The sequence below is a fragment of the Macaca mulatta genome, chromosome 6 (assembly GCF_049350105.2).
Source record: "Macaca mulatta isolate MMU2019108-1 chromosome 6, T2T-MMU8v2.0, whole genome shotgun sequence".
Lineage (NCBI taxonomy): Eukaryota > Metazoa > Chordata > Mammalia > Primates > Cercopithecidae > Macaca > Macaca mulatta.
The window spans coordinates 188,544,830-188,562,362 of NC_133411.1; the positions used below are offsets into that span (position 1 = coordinate 188,544,830).

The 17,533-nt window shown below is 51.0% G+C and overlaps 1 protein-coding gene across 7 annotated transcripts in view; it reads left to right on the forward strand.

Moving 5' to 3' along the window:
• RUFY1 (RUN and FYVE domain containing 1) overlaps positions 1–17,533 on the forward strand; it is a 66,663-nt gene that overhangs the window by 40,926 nt on the left and 8,204 nt on the right. For 4 of the 7 annotated variants that reach the window (XM_077937512.1, XM_028849990.2, XM_077937513.1 and 1 more), the window contains 4 exons: positions 341–508; positions 10,250–10,347; positions 12,592–12,711; positions 14,554–14,683. In XM_077937512.1, the coding sequence (XP_077793638.1) occupies positions 341–508; positions 10,250–10,347; positions 12,592–12,711; positions 14,554–14,683 (516 nt within the window). Of the gene's footprint in view, positions 1–340; positions 679–10,249; positions 10,348–12,591; positions 12,712–14,553; positions 14,684–15,298; positions 16,774–17,533 lie in introns of those variants that run through there. The other 3 variants (XM_077937514.1, XM_077937515.1, XR_013395040.1) reach the window with 2 other exon arrangements.

Sequence of the window (17,533 nt, forward strand, 5' to 3'; positions counted from 1 at the left end):
TGGTGTGATCTCGGCTCACTGCAATCTCCGCCTCCCGGATTCAAGCAATCCTCCTGCCTCAGCCTCCTGAGTAGCTGGGATTACAGGTGCCCACCACCACACCCAGCTAATTTTTGTATTTTTAGTAGAGACGGGGTTTCACCATGCTGGCCAGGCTGGTCTCGAATTCCTGGCCTCAAACGATCCGCCCGCCTCAGCCTCCCAAAGTGCTGAGGATTACAACCATGAGCCACACCCAGGCTTCAGTTTGTATTTTAAGCACTACTTGAGATTCAACCCCAGTTAAATACATTTCTGTGATCTATTTTAATAACATTTTCCTTGTAAATATCCTTTTAAGGAACTGGAAAAAGAACTGGAGTTACAAATTGGAATGAAAACCGAAATGGAAATTGCAATGAAGTTACTGGAGAAGGACACCCACGAGAAGCAGGACACACTAGTTGCCCTCCGCCAGCAGCTGGAAGAAGTCAAAGCGATTAATTTACAGATGTTTCACAAAGCTCAGGTGGGAGTTGGCTTTGTGTGCCTAGCACATCCTGGTTTCTGCTGCTCGTCAGTCTTGTGTCATTCTTCTTACAGAATGAGCGAGAAGACACGTAGAGCCCCGCTATGTGTCAGACCTGCTCCTATTATGATTTCGATCCTCATGGCAGTCCCTGAGAAATGGGGGGAAATGTAAGTGACAAGGCAGAGCCAAGTCACTAAATCACATGCCCCTGGTGACAGCTCATGAGGGGAGACGTGGGTGTTTTTAACCCAAACCCAAACTTTGTCCATCCACCTTCGCTGTCTCTCCACTGTCTGTTTCCTTCTATTTCAACGATTTACTGTTTACACCAAGCATGGAGGAGTGAATTAAAGATGTCATTTAGGGCCGGGCACGGTGGCTCACGCCTGTAATGCCAGCACTTTGGGAGGCCGAGGCGGGCAGATCACGATGTCAGGAGTTCGAGACCAGCCTGGCCAACATGGTGAAACCCTGTCTCTACTAAAAGTACAAAAATTAGCCAGGCATTGTGGCGGGCACCTCTAATCCCAGATACTCAGAACGCTGAGGCAGGAGAATTGCTTGAACCCAGGAGACAGAGGTTGCAGTGAGCCGAAATCATGCCATTGCACTTCCAGCCTGGGTGACAGAGCAAGACTCCGACTCAAAAAAAAAGTTATTTAGTATTGGCTTTTCAAACTTGCCGTTAAGATAATGTTTCTGAGTGTTCTGGGCCACATAGGTAGCTGGTTGCCTCTCCTGTGTCATTTCAGGGTGGTCCAGGGGAACTGTCCCAGACAGAACCAATCATGCCAGAGTTTGAAAAACAGCATCTAGGCCAGGCACAGTGGCTCACGCCTGTAATCCCAGCACTTTGGGAGGCCAAGGCAGGCAGATCACGAGATCAGGTGTTCGAGACCAGTCTGGTCAACATAGTGAAATCCCATCTCTACTAAAAATACAAAATATTAGCTGGGGGTGGTGGCAGGTGCCTGTAATCCCAGCTACTTGGGAGGCTGAGGCAGGAGAATCCCTTAAACCTGGGAGACAGAGGTTGCAGTGGGCCGAGGTCACGCCACTGCACTCTAGCCTGGGTGACAGAGCGAGATTCCATCTCAAAAAAAAAAAAAAAAAGGAAAAGAAAAACAGTATCTAAAAATTAGAAAGCTTTTATTCCTCAGAAGCTCCTCAGAAGGGGACCATTCTACATCTTTCTCAAAACTTTTGACATTTTGGTTCCTATTTTCTTGCCAAAACAGTCCCATTTCATTTTCCATGGATATAGCTTCACTCTTACTTCCTGTAACATCTGTGTCACAGATAGTATGAGACAGCAATAATAAACTTATTTTTTCCTGTCTTTTTAAAACTATTAATCAGCCGGTCACGGTGGCTCACGCCTGTAATCCCAGCACTTTGGGAGGCCAGGCGGGCGGATCGCCTGAGGTCGGGAGTTTGAGACCAGCCTGACCAACATGGAAAACCCCATCTCTACTAAAAATACACAATTAGCCGGGCGTGGTGGTGCAGGCCTGGAATCCCAGTCACTCGGGAGGCTGAGGCAGGAGAATCCCTTGAACCTGGGAGGTGGAGGTTGTGGCTCGTGCCACTGCACTCCAGCCTGGGGGACAGAGCGAGACTCTGGCTAAAAAAAAAAAAAATTACGATTATAATAGTAACAATAACAATTGGGCCGGGCGCGGTGGCTCAAGCCTGTAATCCTAGCACTTTGGGAGGCCGAGACGGGCGGATCACGAGGTCAGGAGATCAAGACCATCCTGGCTAACACGGTGAAACCCCGTCTCTACTAAAAATACAAAAAATTAGCCGGGCGAGGTGGCGGGCGCCTGTAGTCCCAGCTACACGGGAGGCTGAGGCAGGAGAATGGCGTAAACCCGGGAGGCGGAGCTTGCAGTGAGCTGAGATCCGGCCACTGCACTCCAGCCCAGGCGACAGAGCGAGACTCCGTCTCAACAAAAAAAAAAAAAAAAAAAAAAAAAAAAAAAACAACAATAACAATTGAAGTAAAACAAAAGAAGAAAGGAAGAATTTGCATCTCTTCCGCAGTCATTACAAAAAAAAAAATTAAAGGAAGGAAGAAAGGCTGGGCACGGTGGCTCACACCTGTAATCTCAGCACTTTGGGAGGCCGAGGCAGGCAGATCACAAGGTCAGGAGATCGAGACCATCCTGGCCAACATGGTGAAACCCCGTCTCTATTAAAAATACAAAAAAATTAGCTGGGTGTGGTGGCGTGTGCCTGTAATCCCAGCTACTCAGGAGGCCAAGGTGGGGGAATCACTTGAACCGGGGAGTCAGAGGTTGCAGTGAGCCGAGACTATGCTACTTACACTTCAGCCTGGTGACAGAGCAAGACTCCATCTCAAAAGAAAAAAAAGGAAGGAAAAAATAGGAAGAAAATAGTTTCAGCCTCCTGATAAATCATCTTTTTTTTTTTTTTTTCTAAGATGGAGTCTCACTCTGTCACCCAGGCTGGAGTGCAGTGGCGCGATCTCGGCTCACTGCAACCTCCACGTCCCAGGTTCAAGCGATTCTCCTGCCTCAGCCTCCTGAGTAGCTAGGAGCACAGGCACGCAACACCACGCCCAGCTAATTTTTGTATTTTTTTTTTTAATTTTTTTTCCTTGAGACGGAGTCTCACTCTGTCGCCCAGGCTGGAGTGCAGTGGCTGGATCTCAGCTCACTGCACGCTCTGCCTCCCGGGTTTATGCCATTCTCCTACCTCAGCCTCCCGAGTAGCTGGGACTACAGGTGCCCGCCACCTCGCCCGGCTAGTTTTTTGTATTTTTTAGTAGAGACAGGGTTTCACCGTGTTAGCCAGGATGGTCTCTATCTCCTGACCTTGTGATCCGCCCGTCTCGGCCTCCCAAAGTGCTGGGATTACAGGCTTGAGCCACCACGCCCAGCCAAATTTTTGTATTTTTAGTAGAGACGCGATTTCACTGCATTGGCCAGGCTAGTCTCAATCTCCTGACCTCGTGATCTGCCCACCTCAGCCTCCCAAAGTGCCAGGATTTCAGACACGAGTCGCCGCGCCTGGCCATCTATTTTAATTTTTTAATGTTTTCTTCTGATGTTGGTTAGTAAATAGACATAATGTAAATATGTGTTCGTTAGGGGAAACTAATCTGCTGTGAGAATTTAGCAGACCCCAAAATAGAGTGACTTAAAAGTATGGGAATTTGATTCTATTCTTGAAGGCGATGAAAAAAGAAAAACACATACATACACGCACACACACACATATATATATGGGTGTGTTATGTATATGGGAATTTATATGGGAATTTGTATTTCTGTTATGTAATGGTTGCAAGATGGGCATTTCAGGCTAGCAGTTTTGTTCCCCGCAGTCATTCGGGGCCCCAGCTCTCCAGGCCACTCTGGTTGTCACCATTCCTGCCATTGCAAGGTGGTGGAAAAACCAAAGTCCAGGGCCGGGACCTCCTCTCAGGCAGTGAGACAGAAGTTGCACACAGGCGTCCAGTCAGTTCCGTAGGAAGGGGTTGTCACCAGTGGCCCACGTGGGTCTGAGGGGGACCTGGGAGCTCCTTTTTTCCGGAGCTACAAGCCCACTGAAGGGGAGGAGTGATGTTGGTAGACGGATCTTTGTCTCTGCCAGAGTTGGCCCACGGGAACTGCCGTGACATCCCGGCTGGACCCTGCATCCTCTTCAAGTCTGCAGTCCCTGGCTGATGTGTGGCCCTCTCCAGCAGGCCACGGGACCTGTGGCCCAGAAGGCCAGCATCTTCCTCACGTTAGCCTGTCACCCCCAGCATGAAACGGTGGAGGAGAAACAAGACACACATAGGGGAAGTGCCCGTGTGGAAAAGGGAGACACACAGCAGTCGCCGGCCCCATTTCTTAGCATGCCTGGCCACACTGGTTCTGCCTTTGAGGGAATTTCTTGATCAGCTGACCCCACAGCCCCTCAGAGGTCCGCCGTCATCTATGGCCACATCTGAAGGGGGCTCAGAGCATGCCCTCCTCAGAGCCTGCGCAGCTTTTTCGAGCAGCTTCTTCCAGGTATCTCTTGGCCAGCCTGGCGGTTGTAGTGGGGATTGGTCACAGGTGTTTTTCAGATCAGACTTGATGTCTTTGACAAGGCAGTTGCCTCAATCGCAGTCTCTTTTCAGTTCATTTCCCCTTGGTCTGTGTGTCAGCGACCAGAGTTCCTCCCTGAACTCAACTCAGTTCTTGTTCCTGCCTTACTGCTTTTGCTTCTTTGGGTGTGTGTGTGTCTGTGTGTGTCTGTGTGTGTCTGTGTATGTCTGTGTATGTATGTCTCTTCCTTTCTCCTCCCTCTGTCACTGTAATGACCAATCATCTGAAACAACAGATTTAGGTGTGAGAGAAGCACCTTTGATCTGATCTTCGCTGCAGGGCTGTTCTATAGCGCCTTCGTTGCTATTCTTAGTCTTGTCTATTTTAGGGTCCAAAAGCAGTTGACGTTTCTGGTTCTGTGAAGTCCCTACCTTTGGCCTCTTTATTCCTGTGCGTCTTTCTGCACCAGCCAGCTGACTTCCACCTGCGCACGGCCCTTCCTCACAGCGCCTTGTTCAGACAGCAGGATAGCCAACGTGCACTAGACTGACTCCTGCAGCTCTTTCTATGCGTTCTGGCACTGCTGGCCGGTGCTGTTTGCCAAGCTTAGGCAAGTGACAGCTGTACCCAGCGCTTTGCCATAGCTAACAGGGATCACCAGCTTTCCAGCTGCCAGTATCTACTTTGACAACACCCACCCCTGCCTCCCAAGTCAGTGCCGCATATGGTCAGTTTTATTTTTTATTTTTTATTTTTTATTTATTTATTTATTTTGAGACAGGGTCTGGCTTTGTCGCCAGGCTGGAGTACAGTGGTGGGATCTCAAGTCACTGTAACCTCTGCCTCCCGGGTTCAAGCAGTTCTGCTTCAGCCTCCCATGTAGCTGGGACCATAGGCATGTGCCACCACGCCCGGCTAATTTTTGTATTTTTGGTGGAGACAGGATTTGGCCATGTTTCCCGGGCTGATCTTGAACTCCAGGGCTCAAGCAGTCTGCCTGCCTCAGCCTCCCAAAGTACTGTGATTGCAGGTGTGAGCTGCCACACCTGGCCCAATATGGTGCGTTTTCATTTGGGAAGCACCATACACCAAGAGACCTCTGGTACTGCTATGATCATATCATCATGTTTTCACTTCAAACCCTTTTTCCCCATTGGGCTTCCAATGCAGATGGTTGAGTCAGTCATAATCTCTTTTTTTTTTTTTTGAGACAGAGTTTCACTCTTGTCTCCCAGGCTAGAGTGCAATGGTGTGATCTGGGCTCACTGCAACCTCCGCCTCCCAGGTTCAAGCGATTCTCGTGCCTCAGCCTCCTGAGTAGCTAGGATTACAGACATACGCCACCATGCCCAGCTAATTTTTGTATTTTTGGTAGAGATGGGGTTTCACTGTGTTAGCCAGGCTGGTCTCTAACTCCTGAGCTCAGGTGATCTGCCCTCCTCAGTCTCCCGTAGTGCTGGGATTATAGACATGAGCCACCACTCCCAGCCTTTTTTTTTTTTTTCCAATAGAGACTGGAGTGTCACTGTGTTGCCCAGGCTGGTCTCGAACTCCTGAGCTCAGGTGATCTGCCCTCCTTGGTCTCCCATAGTGCTGGGATTGCAGACATGAGCCACCGTGCCCAGCCTTTTTTTGAATAGAGACTGGAGTCTCACCATGTTGCCCAGGCTGGTCTCAAACTCCTGAGCTCAAGCGATTCTCCCACCTTGTCCTCTCAAAGTGCTGAGATTACAGGCATGAGCCTCCGAGCCCAGACTGTAATATTCTTTTACAAAATTTTGAAATCTCTTTCATTCAGCATTTTTAGTTGCATTTTCTGCCTTTCTTCCTTATTGAGTCTTACCAAAGGTATGTCTCTTTTAAGAATCTTCCCGGCCAGGCGCGGTGGCTCATGCCTATAATCCCAATACTTTGGGAGGCCAAGGCTGGCAGATCATGAGCTCAGGAGTTCGAGACCAGCCTGGCCAACATGGTGAAACCCCATCTCTACTAAAAATACGAAAATTAGCCGGACATGGTGGTGCATGTCTGTAAGCCCAGCTACTCGGGAGGCTGAGGCAGGAGAATTGCTTGAACCTGGGAGGTGGAGGTTACAGTCAGCCGAGATCGCACCACTGCACTCCAGCCTAGGCGATAGAGTGAGACTCCGTCTCAAAAACCAAACAAACAAAAACTTCCCGAAAAAACAACTTTTTTATCCTAATGTTTTTTTGTTTTTGATTTTGTTTTTGTTTTTTGGGTTTTTTTTTTTTTTTGAGACAGTCTTGCTCTGTCACCCAGGCTAGAGTGCAGTGGCATGACCTCAGCTCACTGCAACCTCCGACCCCCAGGTTCAAGCAATTCTCCTGCCTCAGCCTCCCGAGTAGGTGGGATTACAGGTATGCACCACCACGCCCAGCTACTTTTTGTATTTTAGTGGAGATGGGGTTTCACCATGTTGGCCAGGCTAGTCTTGAACTCCTGACCTCAGGTGATCCACCCGCCTTGCCCTCCCAAAGTGCTGGGATTACAGGCGTGAGCCACAGCGCCCGGCCTATTCTAATATGCTTTACTGTTGTTCCATACTTAATTGATTTCTACTGTGGCATAACAAGAAATATATGTTTGGTCTCTGCCCCTGGTTCCTGGTACGCAGCTTCCTAAACCCTTGGATGCTCTAGAGTGAAAGACTGTCTTTTGTATGCTGACAGCTGGTAGCTGGGGCTTCTGGGTAACGTTAGGATAGTCATGGTCCCCTGAAAGACAAAGCATGATTACAAACCTAGAACTTTTCAGCCCCACCCCAGGAGGTAGGGGTGACGGACTGAAGATTGAGCTAATCACCAGTGATCAATGATTTCATCAGTCGTGACTCCATAATGAGACCTCCCTAAAAACCCCAAACCACAGGGTTCGGAGACCTGCTGGCCTGACAAGCCCAGCAAGGTGCTGGGAGGGTGGTATACCCAAAGAGGGTGCGGAAGCTCTGCACCCCTTCCCCCATCCCTTACCCTGTGCGTCTCTTCCATTTGACCATTCCTTTATAATAAACCAGTAATTGTAAGTCAAGTGCCTTCCTGAGCTCTGTGAGCCGTTCCAGCAAAGCCGAGGAGGGGCTCATGGGAAGCCCCAGTGTACAGCTGCCTGGTCAGAAATACAGTGGCCATCTAGGGCTCCCAGCTGGTGGCTCAGGGGGCCAGTCTTGTGGGACTGAGCCCTTCCTAACTGTGGAGTCTACACTGACCCTGAGTAGTTACAGTAGTATGCGAATTGAATTGTAGGACGTCCAGTTAGTGTCAGAATTGGTTGGTGTGGAAAACCCACATAGCTGGTGTCAGTAGTGTGACTGGAACAGCTCACCCTCACCTTTGTGTTCTACTTGCTTTATTTGGGTTTGCTCTGTAGCTCATTTTCAGCTTCTGAAATGCACACTTACTGCATTAGTTTTGTCGCCGTTTCCTTAAAAAATTTCTTTAAAGTTGAAAATTGCCCACAAGAACTAGTTTAGCTGCGTCTTCCAAATTGTGACTGAAGTATTTCATCATTGCAGAAGCCCATTTTCCCCATTTTAGCATCTCGGAAATTGAGATGCAGCTTTTAGTCAAGATGGTACATCCTGTTTCAATCAGCAGCTTTTTCCTTTCTCAGTGGTATATGAAATTATGGTGTTTCCTAGACTCAGTGCCATGTTCAGTGCAGTGAAGTATCATATGGTGTTTGCATTGTCTTTTAGCTCTAAGTATTTCATAATTTCCCTTTTTTTTTTTGAGACGGACTCTCTGTCACCCAGGCTGGAGTGCAGTGGCGCAATCTTGGCTCACTGAAACCTCTGCCTCCCGGGTTCAGGCGATTCTCCTGCCTCAGCCTCCTGAGTAGCTGGGACTACAGGCGCCCGCCACCACCACACCCAGCTAATTTTTGTATTTTTAGTAGAGATGGAGTTTCATCATGTTGATCAGGATGGTCTCGATCTCCTGACCTCGTGATCCACCTGCCTTGGCCTCCCAAAGTGCTAGGATTACAGGTGTGGGCCACTGCGCCCAGCCCATAATTTCTCTTTTTTTAGCTCAATCGTTTCTAGTAATATGCTATTTAGTTTCCAGATAACGAGGTGTTTCTAGCTGTTCTTTTGTTATTAATGTCTGATTTTATTACATTAAGATCAGAGAATACAGTCTTTATGGTTTTTTTTGTTTGTTTGGTTGGTTGGTTTTTTTTGAGACGGAGTCTTGCTCTGTCGCCCAGGCTGGAGTGCAGTGGCGCGATCTCGGCTCACTGCAAGCTCTGCCTCCTGGGTTCATGCCATTCTCCTGCCTCAGCCTCCTGAGTAGCTGGGACTACAGGCGCCTGCCACTACGCCTGGCTAATTTTTTTGTATTTTTAGTAGAGACGGAGTTTCACCATGTTAGCCAGGATGGTCTCGATCTCCTGACCTCATGATCTGCCCGCCTGGCCTCCCAAAGTGCTGAGATTACAGGCGTGAGCCACATGTGCCCAGCCTCCGTATGTTATTTTTCATGAATTTATTAGGACTTTTGTCTTCAGGCTCTTTTTTTGCTTTTTTTTTTTTTTTTTTTGAGACAGAGTCTCACGCTGTTGGCCAGGCTGGAGTGCAGTGGCACAATCTAGGCTCACTGCAACCTCCGTCTCCTGGGCTCAAGCAGTTCTGCCTCAGCCTCCGGAGTAGCTGGGATTATAGGCATCTGCAACCATGCCTAGCTACATTTTGTATTTTTAGTAGAGATGGGGCTTCACGATGCTGGCCAGGCTGGTCTCGAACTCCTGACCTCAGGTGATCCGCCCGCCTTGGCCTCCCAAAGTGCTGGGATTACAGGCGTGAGCCACCGTGTCCGGCCTGTCTTCTGGCTTTTTAAGGGTGTCTCTTGTTTGTTTTTTTTTTTTGAGACGGAGTCTTGCTCTGTGCCCCAGGCTGGAGTGCAGTGGCGCGATCTCGGCTCACTGCAAGCTCCGCCCCCCCCGAGTTCACGCCATTCTTCTGCCTCAGCCTCCCGAGTAGCCGGGACTACAGGCGCCCACCACCTCGCCCGGCTAATTTTCTTGTATTTTTAGTAGAGACGGGGTTTCACTGTGTTAGCCAGGATGGTCTCTATCTCCTGACCTCGTGATCCGCCCGTCTCGGCCTCCCAAAGTGCTGGGATTACAGGCTTGAGCCACCGCGCCCGGCCTGGGGTGTCTCTTGTAAACACACAGGAACACACAGTGCCCGCTCCTGGCCGCTCTGTGTCTGTCATGGCTAAAAGCTGTACTTAGAGAAAATCACACAGATGTGGGTGCGAACCCAGTTCCACCCCTCATTTGCTCTTAACCTTCATCAGTCGCTTTCCTCTGAGTTTCTCGGTGGGAAAAGTGGGGTGAGAGCATCTTCCTTGAGAACCTTCAGGGCTCAGATGAACCAGTGGATGTGCCTGGCACGTGGGGACAGCTGGGGAACACTGAGCCTGACCCGACTCTGGAATACGCTGTCAAAAATGAGCAAAGACTCCAGGACCTCCCTCTCTACCTTTCCTTCTGCTGACAAAACTGAGAGCCTCGAGTCCGTTTGTCTTCCAGGGGTGTGGGGAAGAGCAGCGATTAGCAGAATACTGTTGAAAGTGCCACAAAGGTACAAGGTTAACAAATAAGCCCCGTTTGTAATCCCGAGCAGGCGCAAGGATGCGGGACAGGCAGAGTATGAACCCCTCCTTTGCTTTTGTAGAATGCAGAGAGCAGTTTGCAGCAGAAGAATGAAGCCATCACATCCTTTGAAGGAAAAACCAACCAAGTTATGTCCAGCATGAAACAAATGGAAGAAAGGTAATCACTTCCGCCTGCAGATTCTCTCTGGAAGGTGCCAAGCATTCCCTGGGCCTGGAACTTATTCAGAGTTCCTCTCCAAAGTGCAGGGCAGGGGCTGGGCGCGGTGGCTCACGCCTGTAATCCCAACACTTTGGGAGGCTGAGGCCGGTGTATCACCTGAGGTCAGGAGTTCAAGACCAGACTGGCCAACATGGTGAAACCCTGTCTCTACTAAAAATACAAAAAATTAGCCAGGCGTGGTGGCGTACGCTTGTAATCCCAGCTTCTTGGGAGGCTGAGGCAAGAGAATTGCTTGAACCCAGGAGGCAGAGGTTGCAATGAGCTGAGATCGTGCCATTGCATTCCAGCCTGGCCAACAGGAAGAGACTCTGTCTCCAAAAAAAAAAAAAAGCCAGGCACAGTGGCTCATGCCTGTAATCCTAGCACTTTGGGAGGCCGAGGCAGGCAGATTACAAGGTCAGGAGATTGAGACCATCCTGGCTAACACAGTTAAACCCCGTCTCTACTAAAAATACAAAAAATTAGCCAGGTGTGGTGATGGGCACCTGTAGTTCCAGCTACTCGGGAGGCTGAGGCAGGAGAATCGCTTGAACCTGGGAGGGGGAGGTTGCAGTGAGCCGAGATCACGCCACTGCACTCCAGCCTGGGTGACAGAGCAAGACTCCATCTCAAAAAAAAAAAAAAAAGTCTCAAAGCTCAGCAGTAAACAGTCAATCCAATTGAAAAATGGGCACAAGCTTGGCACAGTGGCTCACACCTGTAATCCCAGCACTTTGGGAGGCCGAGGCGGGTGGATCGCCTGAGGCCAGGCGTTCAAGACCAGCCTGGCCAACGTGGTGAAACCCCGTCTCCACTAAAAATACAAACATTTGCTGGGTGTAGTGGTGCATGCCTGTAATCCCAGCTGCTTGGGACGCTGTGGCAGAAGAATCGCTTGAACCTGGGAGGCGGAGGTTGCAGTGAGCCAAGATCATGCCATCGCACTCCAGCCAGGGCAACAAGAAAGAAACTTCATCTCAAAACAAACCAAAAAAAATTGGGGGGCAAAAGACTTGAACAGATACTTCATCACAGAGAACATCTGGACAGCAGAAAAGTACACGAGATGATGTTCAGACCATGGGCCATCAGAGAAATGAGTGGCGCCATCCCACCACACATCTGTTAGGACAGCTGTGGTTTCTTTTTTTGTTTTGTGTGTGTGTGTTTAATTTTTTTGAGCCAGAGTTTCGCTCTTGTCACCCAGGCTGGAGTGCAGTGGCACGATCTCAGCTCACCGCAGTCTCTACCTCCCAGGTTCAAGAGATTCTCCTGCCTCAGCCTCCCGAGTAGCTGGGATTACAGGCATGTGCCACCACGCCCAGCTAATTTTGTATTTTTGTAGAGATGGGTTTCTCCATGTTGATCAGGCTGGTCTCGAACTCCCGACCTCAGGTGATCTGCCCGCCCTGGCCTCCCAAAGTGCTGGGATTACAGGCGTGAGCCACCGCGCCTGGCCAGCTACAGTTTCTTTAATGACAACACCAAGTGCTGATGAGGACACAGAGTTAATGGATCTCTCATACGTTATTGGTAGGAATGCAAAATGGTGCAACCACTTAGGAAAACAGTTTCTCAAGAAGCTAAACGTCCTCTTACCATGTAATCCAAATAGAAATGAAACTTACGTCTACACCAAAACCAGTACATATGTTTATAGCAGCTCTGTTCATAACTTCCAACAACTAGAAGCAGTCCCCGTGTTCTGCATTGGGTGAATGGATAAAGAAAGTGGTAATCTGTGCAGTGAGATACAGCTCAGCCATACAAAGGAATGAACCACTGCCCTTTGAGAATGTTCAGAGAGGAAACAAAAGGAATGAACCACTGACATACACAGAAACTTGGATTGATCTCAGCGACATTATTCTGAGAAAAAGCCAGTCTCAAGGTTATATAACGTATAATCACATTTAGATTACATTCTCAAAAAGCCAAAGCCATATTGTTGCAGAACAAATGAGTGGCTGCCAGGGGCTGAGGTGGGGAGATTGTGTGGCTCCGGACGGCAGCACTGGGGGGTTTTGGGAGTGGTGGGACTGTCCTGTTCCTGAGTGTGGTGGAGCTGACTCTCCATGTGTTAAAACTCACAAGAGCTAATTTTACTGTGTGTTAATTTTAAGAAAGAATTTCAGCCAGCAAAAGTCATCCTTTCCTTACAAAGATTTGCTTCATTTGTGCTCTTGCTGGTGTCGCATCCAGGTTGCAGCACTCGGAGCGGGCGAGGCAGGGGGCCGAGGAGCGGAGCCACAAGCTGCAGCAGGAGCTGGGCGGGAGGATCAGCGCCCTGCAGCGGCAGCTCTCCCAGCTGCACGAGCAATGGTAGGGGCCCTGCAGGGAGCCTGGGCTGGGTGTGGCTCAGGAGGGACTGGGAAGAACTGGGGGCAAGTAGTGTCCTGCTTCAGCACTCACCCCTGCAGCGTTCGTATGTTACCCCTAGGGAGCTCCCTCCCCACAGGACGACTCACGTGGTCCAGCTCACCCCCAGAAGGTCTGGCCACGCTCAGACCATGGTCCCAGGTCACAGCCTTTATCACCCTTAACCACCCTTTCTAAAAAGAAACAACCGTGTGTCAGTGTTGAGCAGAAAGCCACCTTTCACCTACCCTTTGCTGACGGAAGCTTCATATGATTTTGTGCACAGTTCGTCTACAGATTTTTTATTTTTTTTTTATTTTTTTATTTTTTATTTTTTGAGACGGAGTCTCGTTCTGTCGCCCAGGCTGGAGTGCAGTGGCCGGATCTCAGCTCACTGCAAGCTCCGCCTCCGGGGTTCACGCCATTCTCCTGCCTCAGCCTCCTGAGTAGCTGGGACTACAGGCCCCCGCCACCTCGCCCGGCTAGTTTTTTTTTTTTTTTTTTTGAGACGGAGTCTGGCTCTGTCACCCAGGCTGGAGTGCAGTGGCCGGATCTCAGCTCACTGCAAGCTCCGCCTCCCGGGTTTACGCCATTCTCCTGCCTCAGCCTCCCGAGTAGCTGGGACTACAGGCGCCCGCCACCTCGCCCGGCTAAGTTTTTGTATTTTTAGTAGAGACGGGGTTTCACTGTGTTAGCCAGGATGGTCTTGATCTCCTGACCTCGTGATCCGCCCGTCTCGGCCTCCCAAAGTGCTGGGATTACAGGTGTGAGCCGCCGTGCGTGGCCTGTAGATGTTTTGAGATAGTGTATGTGGCAGATTAAAAGCCTGATGTTGGGAGAAGAGAGAGAAGAGACATGTTTATTCCCACAGGGAGAGAGCAGACTCCAGGGGTCCAGCAGGGCCCCCAGGGCCACTTAGCGGGCACAGGGGAGGAGTCAGGTTCAGGCCGGGGCTCACTCCCGGCCTCTTCTCCCTCCAGGGTTCTCCATCGTGAGTCTGGCCATAGGTTATAGAAAGCAGAATGAGGCCGGGCACGGTGGCTCACGCCTGTAATCCCAGCATCTGGGAGGCCGGGGCAGGGAGATCACGAGGTCAGGAGTTCAAGGCCAGCCTGGCCAACATGGTGAAATGCCATCTCTAGTAAAAATACAAAAAATTAGCTGGGCATGGTGGCATGTGCCTAATCCCAGCTACTCGGGAGGCTGAGGCAGGAGAATCGCTTGAACCTGGGAGGCAGAGGTTGCAGTGAGCCAAGATCACACCACTGCACTCCAGCCTGGGCGACAGAGCAAGACTCCGTCTCAAAAAAACAAAAAGAAAGCAGAATGAATTGGCCAGTGCGGTGGCTCATGCCTGTAATCTCTGCACCTCGGGAAGCTGCGGTGGGAGGATCACTTGAGCCCAGGAGGTTGAGGCTGCAGTGAGCTGAGGTTGCGCCACTGCGCTCCAGCAGGGATGACAGAGCTAGACCCTGTCTCAGGGAAAGGAAAGAAGGAATTTTGAACTTCCTTTCCTCAGGTCTCCACGTCAGGGGCGCGCTCTCTTCTGTGGTCCAAGTGTTCAGAGCTCTCTCCCTTCTCTCCTGCGTAAGAGTCGAGTATGGCCCTGCAGGCTTTTCTCTCCCTGGCTCCTGCTCTTTCCTGTGGACGGGCAGGTGACCCTGGGGGAGAGGAAAGCCTTGCCAAAGGGTTTCAGTGCTCAAGTGGCAATTCAGAGACTCCCCGTTTCCTGGGCAGTGTGTAGGGTTGTCGGTCCTCCATGAAGATCTCCCACGAGACTAACTCAAGTTTGTTTTATGGAAACAGCTCAAGCCTAGAGAAAGAACTGAAATCAGAAAAAGAGCACCGACAGGCTCTTCAGCGCGAATTACAGCGCGAGAAAGACACTTCCTCTCTACTCAGGACGGAGCTACAACAAGTGGAAGGATTGAAAAAGGTGAGGTGGGCCCTCCTGGGGCGGGAGAGCCTCTGGCAGGCTCCTCTCCCCGCACCCTGTGTGTGGGGGCTCCAGGGCGTGGGGAGGCTGTTAGGGGCTCCTATTTTAGGAGCGAAGACAAATAAATCACTAAGCCTGCTGGCCAGCTCAGATAGAGGCGAGTGCCATGAAGAGAATAAAGCAGAACAGTGTCCTCACCCGTGTGCAAGGGGCCTGGGGAGGGAGCGACCGGTGAGCAGAGGCTCCAGTGAGTTACGCCGTACAAAGCACCGCTTGGGCAGAGGCTGCAGGAGCAGCCAGGAGTGTGAGGAGCAAAGGGGAGGCCTCGGCGGCAGGCGGCAGGAAGCCCTTCGTGGGCCCGGGGAGCCAGGGGAAGGAACGTGGGTTTTGTTTTGAGCACAGTGGGAAGCTGGTGGAGGGACAGGATCCGTTTCGTTTGCGGACGGTCGTTGGTTCCTGTGTGGAGAGTGAGTGGCAGGCTTGCAGGAGAGGAAGCTGGGAGGAGCCAGTCAACATCTCCCAGCACATGGCAGTCCTTACCTCAGCCACTGCCCAGGGTCGGGTCATCCCTGGGAAGCAAACTGACCCCAGCCCTCCACTGCCCCCTCCCCTCAGTCCCCTGGAGGACCCTCTCACTTGGAGGCATGGCCTGGATGCGGTGGGCTTCAGAGGGCGAGAGAAGTGGGGTCCGGGAGGCCTTCACTGTCTGGCTGTGGAACGAGACCTCCCAGGAAGCTCCGAGGCCGTGTGGAACATTCGCCCTAATGTAAAACCATCGACTTTTCCCAGAGAGGAGGCGGCTCTGAGTCCTGGGCGGGCTGACTGCGGCCTGGGGCGCTGTGGGGCTCCTCCCGTGTGGGGATGGTGTGCCCTCCTCTCAGGCCCCCGCACTGCCGAGCACTGCGGCGCAGCGGAGCCCAAAGCAGGCTTCCCTCGGCACCTTCCCAGGAGGAGCCCAGGGCTGGCTGGCTTCTGGACCTGGATTTTGTGGCGTTGAACACGGTAATGGACACCACTGAGCGATTCGAGAGAGTTAGAAAAGGCCCTTTTGATTTTTCCATCGGAAAGTGCCTGGAGTTGTCGGGGAAGGGAGGGCTCTCAAGAGCCAGGTCAGGCTTGGAGAGTGGAACGGAGGAAGTGCAGGGCAGAAGAGGACTTTCAGAAAGTTCTGCCTCGTCACGGGGCACACCTCCTTTATTCTGCTTCAAAATGCTTTGGTCAAAAGATTCGAATCACACAATTACAGCCCGCCCCAACAATAGGAACAAAACAATGTCTAGTATCCCCAGTTAAGCCACAGCGTGCCTTGCAAGCATGTACACAGAAGCAGAGGCTACGGCACAGGGTGTGCGGGGAGCTACCCCGCCGCTCGGGCCTAAGCTCCACCGCCGTCCCCCGTGGTCCCAGAAACCCCAGTTACTCTCTGGGTCTCCATCCTGGCCTTACCAGACTGGCTCAAGGTGCACTGGCCCCAGGTGTCAGTGCCGTTGTCCCCTGGGATTCTGCTCCATGCAGGGCTCTTCATGTGGTCCAGCCAGCCCCCAGGTGGTCTAGCCATGAAATGAGGTCCCAAGTCACCGCCTTCATCATCCTTGACCAGTGCTTTCCAAAAAAGCAACTTTTTCAGAGTTGAACAGGAAACCACCTTTCAAACTAGTCTTTGCTGATGCAAGCTTCGTGTGATTTTTGTGCACAGTTCTTCTTTAGATTTTTTGAGATAGCAATCTGTTTTGTAAAAAGTTTATCTTTTAAAAAGCAGCTCAAATAGGCAAAGCCTCATTTGTCCCATGAGGGTAACTTTTTTTTTCTTTGAGACAGAGTCTCACTCTGTCGCCCAGGCTGGAGTGCAGTGGCGCGATCTCAGCTCACTGCAACCTCCGCCTCCCCAGTTCAAGCGATTCTCCTGCCTCAGCCTCCCGAGTAGCTGGGATTACAGGCATGTGCCACCACGCCCTGCTAATTTTTGTATTTTTACTAAAGGAGGGGTTTCGCCATGTTGGCCAGGCTGGTGTTGAATGCCTGACCTCAGGTGATCCGCCCGCCTCAGCCTCCCAGTGCTGGGATTACAGGTGTGAGCCCTGTGCCCGGCCAAGGGTAACTGTTTTTAATGTGGCTGATGAATGTCACTGTCCTGTCCCATGTCTCTGTCCCAGCTGCAGAGCCCGCGTACAGTGCCTGCCTTCGAGCTGCCCGGTGTCGAGAGGAAGCTAGCAAGAAATAATCTTGAATGACATTAACACAGGACTACATTTTGCTTTTTTTTTGAGACGGAGTCCCACTCTGTCGCCCAGGCTGGAGTGCAGTAGCACGATCTCGGCTCACCACAACCTCCACCTCCCCAGTTCAAGCTATTCTCCTGCCTCAGCCTCCCAAGTAGCTGGGATTACAGGTGCCCACCACACCCAGCTAATTTCTGTATTTTTAGTGGAGACAGGTTTGCACCATGTTGGCCAGGTTGGCCTCAAACTCCTGACCTCAGGTAACCCTCCTGCCCCAGCCTCCCAAAGTGCTGGAAGTACAGGCATAAGCCACTGTGCCCAGCCGCCTTTTGCTATTGAAAAACATTCTGATCTGCTTGTTGCTCTGGTTGCTAAATCTTTAAAAAAAAAAAAAAAAAAAAAAAAGGCCGGTGCAGTGGCTCATGCCTGTAATCCCAGCACTTTGGGAGGCCAAGGCAGGTAGATCACAAGGTCAGGAGTTCAAGGCTATCCTGGCTAACATGGTGAAACCCTATCTCTACTAAAAATACAAAAATTAGCAGGGCATGGTGGCGGGCACCTGTAGTTCCAGCTACTTGGGAGGCTGAGGCAGGAGAATCGCTTGAACCCAGGAGGCAGAGGTTACAGTGAG